Source organism: Sprattus sprattus (genome assembly GCF_963457725.1).
Source record: "Sprattus sprattus genome assembly, chromosome: 16".
Taxonomy (NCBI): Eukaryota; Metazoa; Chordata; class Actinopteri; order Clupeiformes; family Clupeidae; genus Sprattus; species Sprattus sprattus.
In genome coordinates, this window is record NC_137914.1 from 23672596 (window position 1) to 23692684 (window position 20089).

Genomic DNA, 20089 nt, shown 5'->3' on the forward strand with positions numbered 1-20089 from the left:
CCTGAAAGGAGCAGGCTCATAGCTTCGGGGCTGTCTGATGCAGTGGTGCCCACAATACAGAGTGCTCGGGCTCTGTCGACACGATCCCTCTATACGCTTAAGTGGCGCAGATTTGATCTATGGTGTGTCGCGCGGCAGTGCGACCCTGTCAACTGCGCTCTGAGCGTCATTTTAGAATACCTGCAGCGTTTTTTTTTAACGAGGGGAAGGCGGCTTCCACTCTCAAAGTTTACCTTGCCGCCATTTCGGCCTGCCATGCAGGCATTAATGGTAAAACTCCAGGTAATCACCCTTTAGCGTCACGCTTATGGCTGCCGTTAGGCGTCTCAGAGTGCCCGAAAGGCACTTAGTACCCTCATGGGATCTGCTGGTGGTTTTACGCGCTCTCACAGGTCCTCCGTTCGAGCCCCTTGAGACAGTAGACATGAAACTTGTTTCATTTAAAACCGCGCTGTTGTTGGCTTGGTGCCAGCAAAACGCGTGAGTGACTTGCGAGCTCGGTCAGTCAGCGCATCGTGCCTACAGTTCGCGATTGCTGGTGACAAAGTGCTTATGCGTCCAAATGCGTTTACACGCCTAAGGTGGTGCCAACTCCATTTCGCAATCAGGTAATTGAGTTGGCAGTATTTTCGCCTCCCCCCTTTCGCTTCGGCGGAGGAGGAGCGCTTGAATAAGCTGTGCCCTGTGCGCGCTCTCCGCTGTTATATAGAACGCACCAGTGCTTTCAGGAAATCTGACCCAACTATTCGTATGCTTTGGAGCACACGCGAGGGGCAGACTTCTTTCAAAACCTAGCCTTTCCCGTTGGATTGTGGAGGCTATTGTTTTGTCTTATAAGAGTTTATCTTTGGAGCCGCCGGTAAAGTTGCGTGCGCGCTCTACTCGGGAGTCTCTTCCTCCTGGGCCTTTTGAAAGGCCTCTCAGTCGAAGATATTGTAAGGCTGTGAGTTGGAATTCTCGCCACACTTTCATTAGATTCTATATGTTAGATGTGGCTATTCCTTCTTTCTTGCCAGAAGTCTTACACGCTGATAATTCAATAGCTCCCCAGAGCCTGTGAATGGTTATTAATATGAACGGTTGCCAGCTTTTACACGTTAAATGCTGACGTTCCGATATATGGGGAAATCAAGTAGACAGACGATTGGAAATCGCTTAGTCTGCGTGAGAAGGTTATTGATAACGTATGTGTTCATAAGCTTTTATACTAATGCAGATGAACCGTTATATGAGAGACTCATGTAGGCAGGTGATCGGAGATCACTCTGGCTACGTGAAAGGAAGGCATAGTAATGTATGTGTTCATCAGCTTTTATATGATAAATGCAAATGAACCGATATTAGGGGGAATCCCGTAGGCTGGTGATCAGAGATCTTGTAGCCTATGTAAAGAAGGGATTGCCCCGTGATGTTAACCGCCAGCTGTCGTGAGAACCTCTTGGGAGGTCAGAAGTACGAGGAGCTGGCTAAGGTTTATTGACACTGTATTTTCACGCGTGAAGGGATACGGTTCCCATCTGGTAATGTCGTAGTGTTCTACGACAAGGAACATCTTGGTTACTTACGTAACCTCGGTTCCTTTAGTGGAACCGCAGACATTACCAAGGTTGCGTGTACAGTGTCCATTCTTCTTGGAGTGGGTGTGTTCTTTTGTTACGCTCAAATTGTCCAAGAGGAGGAAGACACGTCAGGTGTGGCTTTTTATGCACTCCTGAGGGGGCGGGCTCAGGAGATGATTGACGTGTCTCAGCCTTCCAGGCGTGAATGAATAGTGTTTCGAAATTGGATGCGTGACTACGTCACTTCCCATCTGGTAATGTCTGAGGTTCCACTAAAGGAACCGAAGTTACGTAAGTAACTGAGACGTTACTCAATGACTGTCCTTACACAATCAAACATCAAGCAAGTGCAAGACTAAGCAAGACGGCAAATAAGCTACTTACTAGATCGGCAGAAGGTAAACAAGTCAAGTCGGCGGGCTGCGGCATACGATACTACAGAACGTAGTTATATGCCTATCGACCCTGCTATGCCAATGGCACCGAGGCGATTCTCCATATTAAATGTCATTGTAGCGCCCCAATTTTTTTTAAGCTGTTATTTTAAGGTTAAATTGCTTATCCTTACCCTAATCCTGAAGCATAATTGTTGCATAATGCACCTTTAAGAGAGCGTGAACGACAGAAAATGGAGTGAAGCAGAGAGATGGAGTGTGTGAGAGAAAGTAGAGTGAGAGGGATAGAGAGAAAGATGGAGAGAAAAAAAGTAAAGTATGGAAGTTGTCCCTTAATATTCCTAGTTATACAGTTGAATGGAGAGGGACAGGGAAAGAGAAGAGGAGCCTTGGAACCTTGGCGCAGGTGTCAGTGAAGCACAGGTGCAAGCCAGTTTAATTATCCTATTATGATGTCATAATGGCCCAATGTAAGTCAATGGGAAAATTTATATTAGTTTTTCTTTAAAGGCACCCAGTGCAACTTTCGAGGCTTAAAAATAAACATTCAATTTCTAGTCTTTTTTACACGTAGTAAGTTTCAATAACTCCATACCATTTCATATCGGCATTCAAGGAGCAAAGATGAGACGTCGTTGTGTGGTGAGAACTGATAGAAAATCGTAAACAACAACAATCGCCGCCATTTTGTTTCCAAATCTTTATTTATTGGTACCACCAATAAATAAAGCAGGATTCCAGTCAATGGAAAAATGGCCTCTCCCCACCTCATCTTTGCTCCTTGAATGTCGATATGTAATGGTATGGAGTTATTGAAACTTACTACGTGTAAAAAAGAATAGAAATTGAATGTTTATTTTTAAGCCTCAAGCCTCGAAAGTTGCACTGGGTGCCTTTAATATCTTAAAAAGTATAACGTTTAGAAAAGTGAAAAATACAAAGCATAAGTGTCCTTCACAAGACCTACGCGACAAAGTTTGAACAAAGTTTCTAAGTTAAGCGGTTCGAGCTGAATTAATCGCAGAAAAAGGTAAGCGGAATAAGAAGAAGAAGCCTAGGAATAACAATACAGGGCATTTCATGCACTGTAATAATAAGATGAAGAAAAATAAGGAGCCACCGAATAACAATACAGGGCATTTCATGCACTGAAACGAGGCTTTATCAAAAAACGATAACTAACTAATTCTGTATTGTGTCTTTACAAAACTAACTAAAATAAACTTACAATAACAATAGGTCTTCGCTGCCTACAGCAGCTCAGGCCCTAATAAAATAGAATTATAGAGAAAATGTCTTTAGTTTTCGTCTTTGTCAATATATTTCATACATACTGTAGTCCTAGTCAAGTCTATCTTCCTATGTACCACTTTTAGAACACGCCCCTCGCCTGGTATAATGGCGGCAAAAGTCGGGAGAAAGTAACAGTGTTAGAAAGAAGGAAAGAAGAAAGGAAGAAGAGTGGAAGAAGGAAAGAAGAGTGAAGAAAGGAGAGAAGAGTGAAGAAAGGAAATAAGAGTGGAAGAAGGAAAGAAGAAAAGAAAGAAGAGTGGAAGAAGGAAAGAAAAGTGAAGAAAGGAGAGAAGAGTGGAAGAAGGAAAGAAGAAATTAAAGAAGAGTGAAGAAAGGAAAGAACAAAGGAAAGAAGAGTGAACAAGAGTGGCTCTGGATAAAGAGAGAGTGAAAATATTGAAAAAAGGAGATACGAATAAAGTGAAGAAGAGAGATGGAGTGTGAGAGAAAGTAGACTGAGAGGGATAGACACACACACACACACACACACACACACATCACATTCTCACACATGCACTAACTCATGTCACACAGACACACATATAGTCCTGCTCACCATAATTGGCACCCCTAGTGAATATGAGCAAACAGGCTATGAAAAAATATGTCTTTGCTGTTTATCCTCTTGGTCTTCCACTCAAAATATTCATAAAAATCTTACCTTTTCATTGAGGTAGAATAATTGAGAGAAAAAGTTTTTTTGACATTAAATAAATATTATTCTTCAAAACATGTGTGCCACAGTTATTGGCACCCCTTAATTAAATGTTTTGTGCAGCCTCCCTTTGCCAAGATAACAGCTCAGAGTCTTCTCCTATAATGTGTGATAAGGTTGGTGAACACATGGCACGGGATCTGACACCATTCTTACATACAGTATCTCTCCAGATCCTTCAGATTCTGAGGTCAACGCTTGTAGACTCGGCTTCAGCTCATCCCACAGATTTTCTATGGGGTTTAGGTTGGGGGACTATGATGGCCATGGCAAAACCTTTGTTCTGCGATCGGTGAACCATTTTTGTGTTGATTTTGAGGTATGCTTCGGATAATTGTCCTGCTGGAAGGTCCAACCATGGCCCATTTTAAGCTTACTAGAGTGGGCTGTTTGGTTTTCATTTAATATCTGCTGGTATTTGATGGAGTCCATGATACCATGTATCCTAACAAGATGTCCAGGGCCTTTGGAAGAAAAACAGCCCCACAACATCAGAAATCCGCCACCATACTTCACAGTGGGTATGGGGTGCTTTTCTGTATGGCTATCTTTCTGTCTACGCCAAACCCACCTTTGTTGTTTTTGCCAAAAAGCTTTATTTTGGTCTCATCTGACCATTTAACTCAGTCCCATTGAAAGTCTGACTTCCATTTGGCAAACTATAGGCACTTTAGTTTGTTGTTGATTGACACCAGAGGCTTTTTTCTGGCAACCCTCCAAAACAACCTGTGGTGATGTAGGTGGCGTCTGATGGTAGTTTTGGAGACTTTCTGACCCCAAGACTCAACTAATGTCTGCAATTCTCCAGCTGTGATCCTTGGAGATTATTTTGCCAGTCTAACCATCCTCCTCACGGTGCGTGGGGTCAATGTACACACACGTCGTCTTTCAGGCTGATTCTTAACATCTCTTGACGCTTTAAACTTCTTTATTATTTCCATGATAGTGGAAATGGCTATTTTCAACTGGTACGAGATTTTCTTGTGTCCATTTCTTGATTTGTGCAGCTCAACAACTTTTCATCGCACATCGTCACTGTGTTCTTCGGTCTTTCCCATTGTGATGAATGACTAATGGAATTTGGCCTGTGTCACCTCATATTTGTACGTCAGTGGAACAGGAAGTCATGGTTAACCTCTTTAAGAGTTCATAATAAAACAGGTGAACTTAAAAATGTAAAACATGACTGGAAATATACTTAAGTTAGATTTCAATTATAAGATTTTTCTAGGGGTGCCAATAACAGTGGCACACATGTTTTTGGGAAAAATATTTATTTCATCTCAACAGTTTTTTCTTACAATAATTTAACTTCAATGAAAAGGTAAGATTTGTGTGAATATTTTGAGTGAAACACCAAGAGGATAAACAGCACAGACATATTTTTTCATACCCTGTTTGCTCATATTCACTAGGGGTGCCAATAATGGTGAGCAGGACTGTATAACATGCACACACACACACACACAAAGACTCTCTCTATATTATTTTGTCCAGAACTTCTAGGACCATATGATTTTGTCCAGAACTTTCAGAAGCATTTACTTGTATCTAGGCCTTTCAGAACTATATGATTGTGTCCAGAACTTTCAGAACCACATGATTGTGTTAAAACTATTCAGAACCCCAGTAGTGTGTACAGAACCTTCAGAACCAAACACCAGGTGTATCCCATGTCCTTGACACATCAGCTGATAAAAAAAATGTAGGTGAATAAATGTAAATGTTTTTGTCTCTGGATTTAAGTCATATAGGTACAAAGTGGCATGACGCTCCATCTGTACCTCAATACAGTAAGTACCAATTGTGTACCTTTCCAATGGGTACATCTTTGTACCAGGACATAAGGTACAATTTTGTCACTATGGATGCAGAAATCTTCTTTTTGGTTACAGACAAGAAGGCACAAAAATGTACCTATTATAAAGGTACAGTGCTTGTACCCTGGTAGGGTGCGGCTGAAGCACCAAGCACTTGTACCTTTTCAGGTCCATTCCTGTGCTTTGAAGTCTTAGTGTGTAGCCTGCAAAATTAAGCTAACAACCAAAGGCAACATAAATCAACAAAAATCTATTGGAAGGCATGGCATAGGCTGGACTCAAATGAATTGGCAGTTTGAAGAAAGTTGGGAGTGACGGGAGTTATTAGAGCAGGTAAATATATACACCTCAAACCTTGCCATGAAGAGTGACATCAAACCTACTTCTCAGAATTGTCAAAAACCTGTCCCGAGTTTGACAGGCTTTCAGAGGTAGTCCCCCACTCGAATAATGGAACGTTGCTACATACCCAGTTGCTCATTGTATGTATTAGCTCTGTAAATTGCAACAATCAAGGAACGGAAGCAGTAACCACAATTGAAGCGAGGAAGCGATTTGTCTCCTTCCTGCGGTTCGTCTGGTCAAGGGGGTAACTATTCGGCTTCAGGTATAGGATAGATCATGACATTAAGCTGTTAACTATATTACGTTTTTTCAACATTAGGCTTCCAAAGCATTATACTTTAGCTAGAGTAGCCGACCATGTTTCCACAGCTTCGTCTGTGATAGTTCCAACAATCCAACAGCCTATCACACAGTGTGATACTACAAAACCTCAGCTAAATTCAGCAAACATTAAAATAGTGTTTTCTAGCCTATATAATTCCTTAATCTTATGAAAAACTAACTAAACATCGAATTAACTAGCCTACCTGTGGGTGTATATAGGCGCACTAACGTATGCGCAATTTTGATAAAAGCGCACTTCAAATGGCGAATGGAGATTTCTTAAATATTTTCTTGAGATGGTAATGCACTCTCTTCGTCTATAAAATATTAACGAACCGTTTATGTTTGTACCATTAGAATTCAAGTGAAAGTGAATGACATCGCAAAACATAGGCTTTACAAAACAAAGTTTGATTTTGATTTTGTAACTAAACAGTTAAGTAACTAAATATTGAGCCTGGTAAGTGGTAACAATCTAGTACACAACATGTGTGCTCTATTAAACTGATGTATACGCAGGAGTAGGCATACTCACATTTACTTTCCTGATTGTCACACGTATTCCGTTAAAAGGCACGGTAAATTAGTAAATGTCATCTCAACAATACGCATATTCGTGAAATATCTCTGCAGCCTGTTTCCTTTATCCTACCGAGTCTATCTTCGATACTCAGTTAGTCCATGGAACCGCCTTTTTGATTGGAAAAGCAGTTAGCTCGCTGCCAAACAAAATAGCCTAATCAGATCGCAAGTTAAGCCTAGTGCCCTAGTCTTTTTAAATATACTTTGCATACTTTTCCCCTTAAAACTATATCCGTGTCTGACTAGTCCACTGACAATTACCAACATCTCCTCTCATCAAGGTTATGAACCAAGCTCCTCGATTGGCGGGAGAAAAGATTAGACAACCAACCCAGTCCTTCAGAAACACCTACGAGGCAAGTGGCTAGTGGATCAGTCTGAGTTTGACAGCCTGCTCAGGCCTGCTTTCAGATCTTGATAAAACTTTCTTAGCATTCAGGAAAAATCTTCTAAAAACTAAAAACCGCAGGCAGTATGTGGGTTAAAATAGGTCTCAAGACTACTGGTTTTACAGAGGTTTGGATTACCTTTTTATACCCCTGTTGAATCCCTTACTTGTTGAAATACCCTTGACCCTTTCCCGTTGGTTATGTGTCATTTTTTTAATTGGAGGATCCGCTGGGCATCATATTGGGTTTGTTTTCTGTTCCTGTTTTCAAGGTCAAGGTCAAGGCCAAACTGAGTAGCCCCTGAGACACTAGAAGGTAGCTCTTGTGAGAGAAATGGGAAGGGTCAAGGTTACAAACGGATAGCTCCTGTGAGACAAGTGGGGAGCTCCAAGAAGATGTGCTGGTAGTTCCCCTGATACACCTCCTTTCAAGACCAACTTAGAATATACTTTTTAAAAAGTGAAATACATTTCACACATCAGTATGTTCGCTACACTTAACACACGTTTAAACATAGAGTGCACATAACCGAATTCATTTCTATAGTGTATATCATTTAAGTAGTTTGACAGACTACCATGGTGTTTATACTGATTGTTAAATTTCTTCTCACACAGATTGAGTTTTCATTCACATGTTTTCCACCACCATCTAATATCAAAACTGCTGATAGCTGGACTGCAGAACCAGCAGTTCCAGTATGCCTCGGGCCTTACCCTTGTTGTTGCACTACTGCACACTGCCCACGGAAAGGGTAAATAAAGTTGATGACATAGATATGGCTCTGTGCTTCTTTTCCACAGAAGAGGAGAGTTATAAATAATTTAGGAAAATAAATACATAAATAAAGTCCATCAGTAGCTAGCCATACAGTATGTCACAGCATGGGGAACACAGTAATGCCTAGTTTCCACACAGTTTTGTCTGATATCCCTCTCATAGAATAGAATACAGGCAATGCAAGAAGCCCTTTAGTCTTCAACAAAAGGAAATGCATTTATTTACAGATGGCCTCATAGGGAGTTATTTATTTGCCCATGTCAAAGGTTGAAGGGTAATCTGTTAAAAAACTGGTCAAAACAAATCATTTATTAATCATTTTCACATAAAAAAATACATATGAACACTTCAACTTCCATGAACCTTTGTTGTGGTATGATAGACTGCACTTGATTTAATTTAATTCAACTTGACACCTCAACTATAGGAAGGATTTATTTTTGTTGACCTGTTAATAAGCATATTTACAAATGTGTACAGCTATGTGTGGTCATCTATATCCCTCATGACTATATGTGCGGTGTGTCAATCTTTGAAACTTCACAACCCGGTCAACAAGAACGATCTTTGGTTAGAGTGTGCAGCACAGTCCTCAGCACTGAAACAAATTCTTGAATAGCCATCTTATTTTCAGGCAGCTGTTTTAAAGACACCACAAGACTGGTGCTGTTGTTTCCAGCCTCGGACTCATCTTGTAGCAGCTCTGCCAGGATTAAAGTTCCCGAGCCATGGGTGTACAGGTAGGCTTTCCAGGGTTTTGTGCTTTCCCTACTGAAGGCCAGAGTCTGAATCTTGACTAGCTGCAGGGCAGCCTGGAGGGTCTCCGAGGCGGAGGGGGGCCCCTGGAAGCCCAGTGCCTCTCTGTGGGTGACACAGAGCTCCAGCCAGTGTCTCTCAAAAGCCTCATGTGACAGCAGGGCCCCCAGGGACAGACCTGGGGATTGCTGTCCCTCCTCTGGGATGGACAATTGTTCGTCTACAGCCTCTATTTTAAAAAAGACAATATAGTTTACAAAAGAAAAACATAACACAGAATACAGTCTTAACTTCCCCTTTGGGAACAACTTAAGTCTCTCTCTCTCTCTCATATATATATACAGTATATATGTATATCGTAACGGGATATAAAAGCAGCATTTGCGTGTTATCGGTTACGTTTCACATTGTCATATTAATCTATCAATAAACATAACAAATCAAATGTTTAACAGACTGGCCGATTGTTTAACATACTGTTCGATAACCGGTGCAGCTACGCTATTATTATTTAACAGAAACTGGTAATAGGATTATCTTGTGGTTGAATATCGTCTTTTTTGTCTTTGATTGACATGCCCACCTGCCAAGGCATCCCCCTGGGAGCTGTGGCCTCGCTGGTCAGAAGCGGCCGTGTCAGACGATGCTGGGACAACGTCGTTACCACCCAGAAGCCCGAGCGTATTGAACTTTGAGGCCCAGCTGTTGACGGGCTCCGTCGGACAGCCCGTGAGGACTCCCATGCAGGGGTCTGACTTAGGACCCTGAAACACCCGTCGAGTCTCCTCCAACCCACACTCTAACAAGCGGTAGCAGAAAAGGGCACGGTCGTGAACGTTCATGTCACTCTCCTCTTCTGTGGAAAAGACAGAAAAAACAATAGAGCACAGCGCCACACCTATGCCAAGTATGTCATCAGCTTCGAATGACATTTGTGCTAAAATGAAACAGATTTGTTCACCTTCCCATTGGCAGGGTGCCATACCTATGCAGTAGTGCAACAAACGTCCGAGCATGTCCTGCGTCTCAGCTGGTCGCAGGAGAAACAGACGCACAGCGGCGGTCAAGAGCTCCAGCTTGACCACAGAGGACATTTCAGTCTTCAGTCCGTCAATGTGGCTCTCGAGAACGTATGGGGCATTGGTGATCTGGCCTCCATGCATTCCCAGAAGCCAGAGCAAAGCTTGTTTCCCCTGCAAAACAAACAACAACATAGGAAATGCTAAAAAAATATGGCGGTAAAGAACAAAACTTTGGTTATAAGGGTGAAGGCTCCAGACAGCAGGATAACAAACTTTCAAGCAGGTAGCTTTGCTACTTTGCACTTTGTACACAAAAGTGTCAATGTTCTCACCTCGCTATCCTGCAGGCTCTCCTCACAACCCTCAACGGCCTGGCACACAGCAGCTGTGCTCTGGGGACAAAGCCACACCAGGTCCCTGAAAGTTTGCACCACCGCTGGAGAGGTCCACACAAGAACCACAAAAAAAATAAGAAAAAAAAGCTCTGGGTCAGTGACAGTTAAAATGGTAACCATTAATGAATTCAATGACTGATTAAAGGATATCGAGAGAGAAGTAAAGAACTAAGTACAGGTGCGTTTTTGCCCAAAAAAATGCAAATGTGTCTGAGCTGCAGCAGCGTTTGGCCGATGTGTACCTTAACATATGCAAATATGTGCAGGTCTGCCTAACCTTTTCATCTAGGTCCACCTAAACTTGAGCCATTATACATTTTAAGCGTTACCTTTTTTGTCAGTTCCCATACACATTAGCAAATGAATAACTGGTATCAGTATACCATATTATATTCTGTAAAATCACCGGCAGTTGCATGGTGCTTACAGGAGTAACATTTTCATATATCTGTATTATGTTACCATGTCCAGTTGTCCACCATTATATACAGTGCCCTTCACAATTATTGCCACCACTAGTGAATATGAGCAAACAGACTGTGAAAAAATATGTCTTTGCGGTTTATATTAAGTATATTTCCAGTCATGTTTCACATTTTTAAGTTCACCTGTTTGATTAAGCAAGATAGGTCAACCATGACTTCCTGTTTCACTAGCGTACAAATATGAGGTGACACAGGCCAAATTCCATTAGTCATTCATCACTATGGGAAAGACCCAAGAACACATTGACGATGTGCGATGACTTGTTGTTGAGCTGCACAAATCAAGAAATTGACACAAGAAAATCTCTAAATAGTTGAAAATACCCATTTCCACTATCATGGAAATAATTAGGAAGTTTAAAGCTACAGGAGATGTTAAGAATCAGCCTGGAAGAGGAAGTGTGTGTACATTGACCCCACACACCGTGAGGAAGATGGTTCGACTGGCAAAATAATCTCCAAGGATCACATCTGGAGAATTTCAGACATTACTTGAGTCTTGGGGTCGAAAGTCTCCAAAACTACCATCAGACGCCACCTACATCACCACAAGTTGTTTTGGAGGGTTGCCAGAAAAAAGAGCCTACAGTTTGCCAAATGTAAGTCAGACTTTCAATGGGACCTAGTTACGGGGTCAGCTCATTTTTCCGACGCCCCATTGGTCCGATGCGTCAATATTCCGAAAATGTCCCATTGATCCTACAGCCCTTAGTCTTAGATAGATTTTCACCAATAAATTGAAACCCTTTGTCCCGACAGTTCAATGTTCCGACCAAAAGCTGCTTTAGATCACCGTCACCTCATGATAAAATAATGCATGCCTACAGGCCTATAGTATTATTATTATTATTGTTACTATAATTATATAGGCTAAATCGATAGAAAACTGTGAATCTCAAAACCAAAGCGGAGTCATCTTTCCATGACAGCTCTCGAAAAGCAGCGCAAACAGGGTTCTTTCCATTAAGCTATCTTCCCGTCCTCGAACTGTGCGTGGCTGCAGTAGACCTATGCTGCTGTTAGCCCATCCGTAGTTGGTTTGTTTTGTTTATTTTACATTTGCAAAGACGCTGCTGGCCTAGACTTCTCTAGCTCGACCAAAAATCGAAATAACTTGTCCGTATCTGTCTCAATTGCGTCTCTGGTGTCTGGGCGCAAAGTAGAGCAGCTACAACGTGCGTCTGTCCTTACAGCGGCAGTCTACTTGGCACCGGGTAAAAGAGGGGCGAGGAACATACGACCTGGGGAATTATGTTGACCGACCCCAAACAGCCATTGGTCGGAACATTGAGCTGTCGGAGCAATGGGTTTATGTTAATCATTTCGAATTAGTGGGCTGTAGGATTAATGGGAAATTTTCGGAATATTGACGGGTCGGACCAAAGGGGCGTCGGAATAATGGCATGCTACCCTAGTTACTGTATATGGTCAGATGAAATCGAAAAAAAGCTTTCTGGCAACAAACAACAAAGGTGGGTTTGGCGTAGACAGAAAGATAGCCATACAGAAAAGCACCTCATACCCACTGAGAAGTATGTTGGCAGATCTTTGATGTTGTGGTGCTATTTTTCTTCCAAAGGCCCTGGACAACTTGTTAGGATAAATGGTATCGTGGACTCCATCAAATACCAGCAGATATTAGATGAAAACCTAACAGCCCCTCCAGTAAGCTTAAAATGAGTCGTGATTGGACCTTCCAGCAGGACAATGATCTGAAGCATACCTCAAACTTAACTCAAAAATGGTTCACCGACCGCAGAATAAAGGTTTTGCCATGGCCATCATGTTCCCCCGACCTAAACCCCATAGAAAATCTGTGGGATGAGCGGAAGCCGAGTCTACAACCGTTGACCTCAGAATCTGAAGGATCTGGAGAGATACTTTATGTAGGAATGGTCTCAGATCCCGTGCCATATGTTCACCAACATCGTTAGGCATTATAGGAGAAGACTCAGAGCTGTTATCTGGGCAAAGGGAGGCTGCACAAAACATTAAATTTAGGGGTGCCAATAATTGTGGAACACATGTTTTGGAGAATTTTTTTTCCTTCAAATATTACACCTCAATGAAAAAGGTAAGATTTTTATGAATATTTTCAGTGGAAGACCAAGAGGATAAACAGCAAAGACATATTTTTTCAAAGCCTGTTCACTCATATTCACTAGGGGTGGCAATAATTGTGGAGGGCACTGTACACGGACCACCCGTCTTCTATCTACGATCAACCAGGATTTTTATAAAGTAAAAACATTTCTGGAAATTGATAACAATGATATAAATCTAAAATAACTCACAGCATTTACTAGTCCTCCTGTACTGTGTAGTCAATAATCGCTTTACTGCTTCAGATATTGCATTTGTTCATATTTTTCAGGCCCAGAAAGAAACATCTTTCCGTTCACTTTGGCGCCATGTTAATCAGTAAAGAGGTGATTGGCTTATCGGTGCGTCTGCCTTTCACAGACAAGGCTCCGAGTTACAGCATCAAGCAGATTATATCCCTGTTTTTGTTGTTTTTTTGTAAGCTCTCCACCCTCCAAATTGTAAAGACAAGTGGTCCTTACTGGACTCCTTTTGATTTTGTGGCTGTGTCCACATTCAAGCCTTCTGAGTTACAACAGAATCACTTTAGATAGCCTTCTGCCATGCAAAAATACATAAAGAAAGCCAACCGAAAATGCTACAAAATATGTTCACAAGAGATGGGGACACCCATGCCAAAACATATGTTTGCCGCGTGTTACGATGTCTACAGTTAGCAGAGGAGGCGGTGTGCACTGCCCAGTAGGCAGACCGGCCCATCACATGCACATCTGCTGCCTGGCGCCTGTTATAGAGCTCCTAGCTGAGCATTGTTTGGTTTACACAGCAATAACTGTCTTGACGCTGAACATGTGACTCACTTTATCTTCTCTTGATTTACTCAGCTTGATCAAAGTACACTTAAAATCATTCTCAAATCAATCATTTATATTTACTAGTGAAATTGACAGTGTTGTACCCATTCTTACCAGACGTGATGTGCTCTTGTTTCAACCCCAAAAGTCCTGTGAGGATGTCCAGACATTTCTCGCTGTATGTTCGCCCAATGCGTCCTTCAGAAAACAAAGTACAGATTGTTAGGTTTACAATTTGAATGACCATAAAACCTAACAACACCGTTGCCTGACATGGTGCTGTTCATGACTGCAGTCACTCAAATTTCAATAATTTAGCTTGATAGCTAATTTGTGTAGATTGCTATCATCCCTTCACAGGAATCCAAATCTAACACTAAACACCTGTCTTGTCTTATTCCGTAATTTACAGTATGATAGTTTTTAATTTTATTTTTGTCAGTATTATCATTTATCTCTTCCTATCCATTTCTTTCTATATATTTACAAGTCTAATTACTTAACAATAAACACGTTGGGACCTAATTTCATTGATAAGCAATGCGTCTGGTAACACACAAAGTCCTCCGCACATGACCTAAAGCTAATTAAATTGTCTTGGCAAAATCATTTGGCTAATTCAAACGGGGGTGGGTCAGCGCAGCGCTGAGGTCTGTCCACCTCCAAACGTGGGAGTTTCACGCATATATGACTTCCTTCAAAACACCTTTTTCCATGAAACTTCTAAATTATTTCGTGTCGGGCAGCCCTGCCGCACAAGAACATCTGTCTCCTCTGGTGTAAACCACTCTGTTCGCAACCGGAAATGTGTTGCTTCCTCTATTGTGGAACAATTACTGAGCTCTGTGAACGTTGTTAAGGAATGGTCGAATGACTGTGATTGGCTGATAAAGAATGACTTCATTCCCTCATGATCTAATAATTCAACCCATTTATGTTTAATTGTGCCTTACTGTGAAATTATCAAATATAGGTATCCCTGCCTAATCTCACTTCATGGTTGCTGATACACGAAGTCTGTCCTCGGTGTTTGTTGCCCAATGCCATAAGGGCCCTTGTCTCATCAGACAGCGTTGGGACAAACAACTAAGAGCAGATAGTGTTGCCTGGATGCATACCAAGCATTAAGGGCTCAAGGACACACACAGACACATACTGTAGCAGATTGGGAGTAGGAGCGAAATGATGAGTCCAGTTGCAACACATTTGATAACAGTGTTATGACGACAAAATCAAAACTCTGATACCACCAACAGCACCCAGTTACAGCTCAGTGTCGTTGGCCCGCACGTCTTATCTTCTTGGCAGGGGTGGACACTGCAGTGCCAACAATAACCATAAAGACAACTGTACTTATAATGATATGGGTGTCCACACCGACCAACGCTAAGTAAAGCCTCTCAGAAATCTCCATTTTTAAAATAATGAATAATAATGACAATATTTTAAAAGGACAGTTTTTAACAGTTATCATTTTAGTTGTCGCCGGCAGTGTAGGCGGCCCTCTTACCTATGGCAGCGTAGTGGCCTGGGCGAGGTTCGGGGACACTTACCTATGGCAGCAATGGCAGCCTGGGCGAGCTCCGGGGACACGTCGGTGCAGTAGCCCCTCAGCTCCTCCAGCACCAGCCCCACATTCTCGTCGTTCACCAGTTCCACCAGAATCTCCATCTTGCGGAACTTGATGTAGGCTGGCTCCGAGTAGCCACAGAAGAAGCGCTTGTAGTGCACCCCCAACTGGGCCGGCTGGCTTCTCAGCACCTGTGGTGGGGTGTTGAGTTTATTACATGTTTGTTTTTTTTGAAGACTTTTTATTGTTTATCACAAATATTGTGACACAGAAATGCTTTAGATCTCCAAAACAATTTGTTTAAAACCCAGTTTAAAGTAGGCTGCCTGGTACTCAGCATATGGAAAGATTGAAGCAAGTGTTATGCTGTTCAGTAGTGGTTGTCCAAACTCTAAGAACAGTAGAGGTCAACAATTCTTTCACAGTGTTAACTCCAGGGTTTGACTCCCATCCACTGGAACTAGAAGAGCCCTCTTCCTCATGAACTAGGCTCGATTCCTAGCTGGGTGAAAAACCTTAATCAACGGCATTCCTGTCCTACCCAACTGAATTATTCATCAAAGCTAGCCAAAGCAGTACCTGTTGCACATGGCACAGACCAGCAAAGCGTAGCTCCCGGGACTGTGAACCACACGTGGCCAGTAGGGGGCCTCTCGCTTGCTCCAGGGCGTCGGCCTGCACCGCTGGATGGGCGGCAGCCAGCTGCAGGAAGAGGCGGAGCGTGGCAGCCATGACGGTGGCGTGGCTGCTGTGCAGCAGCCCATCCAGCAGGCTGAGGATGTCGAAGAGCTCGTCTTCGCCCCGGGGCTTGTAGCGCAGCAGGAAGGTGAGGACCTCACCCTGAGCCCAACTATCCAGCTCCTTTAGTCTGAAATATGGTTCAGTTCATTCCAGTTCAGTTTTTTTTTATTTTATATGCTTTTTGTTCCTCAGTGTTACGTTGTACTATAAGTCTTATAGCAGTGTTGTATAACTCTTAAAAATAATAACTTAAGTAATTATGAGTGAAGCGGTTGGAGGCCAAACCTGTTGAGGAGGTGGTGGGCGATGGGTTTGTTTATGACCACACCACCCTCGTGCTTGAGAATTTCCTCAAGCGCACGGAGGCAGTTCACCATCACCACAGGGTCTGGGTCCCTCAGCAGGCCGTACAGTTCATTCACAATAGTGGCATCTGCAGGGCAAACATGCGGTGGAAACACCATACAAATGTATCTAATGAAACCTGGTTATTAACAGCAATTACGAACCAATTACAAGCCTATAATTTAACAATATATTGGTACAATATATTCCAATAATTACTAGAACCTACTGCAAGCATGATTCAACATATTGTGTTTATGTCGGCACACCTTCAGCATTCAGTTTCTGACATTGATACATGAGGGCACAAGGCCACCTGATTTCCAATGCAAACACCCCACTCTGCATGCAGGAGGAAAAAACAAATCAGGTAAATGGGATTCTTGCCGTACCAATTTCAGCATTGGGCTGTAGACTCTGCATCTTAGCACAGCCAAGCACAGCCACTCTCCTCACATAGGAAGCTTTGTCCTTAAGTCCTGTCAGGATAGGCTGGTGTATGTATTCAGTCATTCCTGGCATCCTGCAAATACATGACTTCAAGTCTTCTACAGGTACAGTATGTAAGATTTAATGACATCTAGTGGTGAGGCTGCAGACTGCAACCAACTGAATAACTCCCAAACTCCCTTCCAAAGAGTGGGAGAGAATCTATGGTGGCTGTCAGGTTCCATACACAAAACCAAGAAAGGCCCTTTCTAGTGCCAGTGTTTTGATTTGACCTTTCTGGGCTACAGAAGCATGTCGGTGCACCATGGCAGACTTCGTGGAAGTAGATGGAAGTGGATGTAGAACAACACAACTGTGTCACAGGTCACACTATGGGTCTATACTCAATACTTGGTCTCAGATTTGTGTTATTTGCAATGGATTTTTCCCCTTAAAGTATTGGTAACAAATAATGTTTCTGAGAAAAGACAAAAACAGAATGATCCTTAAAAAACTGATGTCAGTATTCAACACTAAGCAGGGATTCCTTGAGTTCTCTATGAGTAGAAGTGAGCTATATAAATGCAAATGTTTGCTTACCATTAACAATTTCCATGCAGCCCTTGGTATGAATTTGTATAAAAAGCTACGCTACAATTAAAAAGGGTTATTTTTGCATCCATGCATGCAGACGTCGGGTCTGACTCACCTGAAGTTGCACATGTTCCTCAAGGCCAGGCCTCGCACCATGGGGTTGGGATCGGCGCAGTCCTTGCGGAGCGTGTTGATGGCCAGCAGAGCCAAGTCTGGTTTGAGGCTGGCGTAGGTGCACATGTACAAGTAGACCAGTTTCTTCTGGACAATGTCCACCGTGGCACTGGCCTTCACCATGTCCATGAAGAGAGGGGAGACATCCAGGCCCTGGGTCATGGATCTGCCAGAGATGCCAATTTAAGACTGGGAGAATTTCACTGTAACTGAAACTTATAACATGGGAGCACTTTCCTGTAGATGTCAATATAGTGGTTGTCATGGGAGATGACTAAATGTGTTCATCTTAATTATGTAACTACAATCATAAGAATCTAGCGCTATTGTCATAGCAAGAGCTATGCATAAGCTAAGATATATATATATTGTTTTTTTCATTAAATAATATTAATAATGTAATATGATAAACAAACAAATAAACAAATAAATACATGAGATGCATAAATAAATGAATACATTGGATCACCAACTGCCCTCCGATGCACACAAAGGATACTGTGAAAATATCTCAAACACAACATGATCACCTCAGAACTCTCATAAATACTCTAACAGATACATTTATCCTCTCTGACAAAATCCTCAAGATCACCAATACTGCACCAACAAGTCTCTGACCTGATTACACGCAAGATGTAGTTCCTGTAGCGGAGTCGGTCAGACTGAATGTTGGGGTTGGAGAGAGCCCTCTTCAGCTCCTTCACAGTCTCTTCTGAGCTTAAGTAAGGCATTTTTATGCAACCTAGGTCTAAATGCAGAGAAAACAACATGACAGCCAACAATTAGATTTTTTGAGTTTTAAGTTCTGGTTCATGTTTAGGTGGTTTGTAACAATTAGAATTATATGAGGAAATATCTTATTCAAGGTTTTTGAACAACACCTACCTTCAAACCTCACAATTTTTTTTTAAAAGATCTTATGACTATGCATATCTAAAAGACCGAAAACATCTATCACACTAACTTCAGAGCACTAGAGAAAACCCGACGTAAGGAGTGAATACAGTACAAGAAGTAAGGCTATATGTAGTGCCTGGATGTTGGGTCATTCAGGGAATATGCCAGTCAAAAGAAACAGAAAATGTATGTACCCATGGTAATTCAGCTTCTACTGCCATCATGATTTTCACAGAGAACTAATTTCTCTGTTCATCACATCCAACTCCGTAGATGCATAGGCAGCCTAATGTTCATCAGACAATAAGTACAATAATGACAAAATGTCGTAACGTGACACACGGGAGGGGTTTGTTAACTTTGTATACTTCCCCTCTTAACTGTGTTTTGGGGTTTTCACACATCCTGTTTAAATGGGTTACACAACTTTATTAGTATTGGTAGCCATCACTGGGTTAATATTTAGCCAGTGGTGGCGACTGTGCTTATTTAGCCAATGGTGGCACTGTGCTCCAGTTAAAGTCCAGTTAAATCCTGTTTACAGAACCCTTCAAGATATCGCTGTGAGGTCATGAGAATAATTCCCAAAATGTCGAATTCACAAATATTGCTGTCGTTGTTGTTAATGGACTTGACTTTCAGCTTGTCCTTTATAAACCACACACTAGCTGTTTTAAATATGTTGAACCGCTCAGTTCTATGAGCCAAAAGCACATCGCAAGGTTCTATGCAAAAATGTCTTGAAGAACAATGGGAGGAGGAACCTTTCCATAGCTTATATAACAAGGACTATTGTAGTGCAGAAATCCAAAACATCTGATTATTGTTGACTCATTGATAGGCATACTTTATGGATGATTTGCTGTGTTATTCATTTGATCCTCTCATGCCTTTTTCTCCAGTATTTGAAGCTAAGGCCGGCTATTATACTGCATTGAAAACCAGACCAGCAAAAACAATGAATGCTTCATTAATGTTTCCATGGACACTCTGAGCATTCAATAACCTGTCAAGCAATCAAATCTAGTACATTGACATGTCCTTATTTGAAAACTATAACACATTACATGTGATTATAATATATTAGTTAAGACAAGATATACAGGCAAACGACGCATTGTTCAACTGATATGATCTCGTCACGTTAATCAAATAACCAGCATCACCACTAACGTTAATCAAATCAAATGGCTAACGTTAGTTGGCTAGCTGAAGTTTGCGATAATGTAAACCCATAAGTAATGAAAATCACACTATTAATGTTGTTATGTTAAAAACATACACCATACGTTGTTACGTCTTACCTTTGTCTACATCTACAATTACAGAGAACTAAACAACGTTATCCCATGAAGTAAAAAGCACGCATACAACCTCCGACTGTCAACATTAATTTTAAGGCAAGAAGTTAAATTACTTCCGGTGCATTTTTTGTTTGTGATTTTAACCGGAGATATTATAGCCATCTAAATTAAATAATTTTACTGTTTTCTTTTTTTTTTACTGCGATGTTGATATTTAACTATATTAATGTTCTAAATAAAAAAAGATGTATTTTCAAAATGTTTTAAGTTTAACC

The 20089-nt window shown here is 41.7% G+C and overlaps 1 protein-coding gene across 1 annotated transcript; it reads right to left on the bottom strand.

Annotated features, from left to right (window-relative positions):
- Nucleotides 1-8499: 8499 nt before the first annotated feature.
- ap4b1 (adaptor related protein complex 4 subunit beta 1) lies at nucleotides 8500-19896 on the bottom strand. Its single transcript, XM_080854355.1, has 12 exons — nucleotides 19815-19896; nucleotides 18232-18361; nucleotides 17552-17776; nucleotides 16806-16936; nucleotides 16354-16501; nucleotides 15907-16195; nucleotides 15311-15518; nucleotides 13872-13955; nucleotides 10313-10416; nucleotides 9944-10151; nucleotides 9542-9814; nucleotides 8500-9187 (listed from the first exon to the last, which is right to left on the bottom strand). Exons 2-12 carry the CDS (start codon nucleotides 18342-18344, stop codon nucleotides 8754-8756), a joined length of 2217 nt encoding a protein of 738 aa, XP_080710481.1. The 5' UTR covers nucleotides 18345-18361; nucleotides 19815-19896; the 3' UTR covers nucleotides 8500-8753.
- Between the last annotated feature and the right edge of the window lie 193 nt (nucleotides 19897-20089).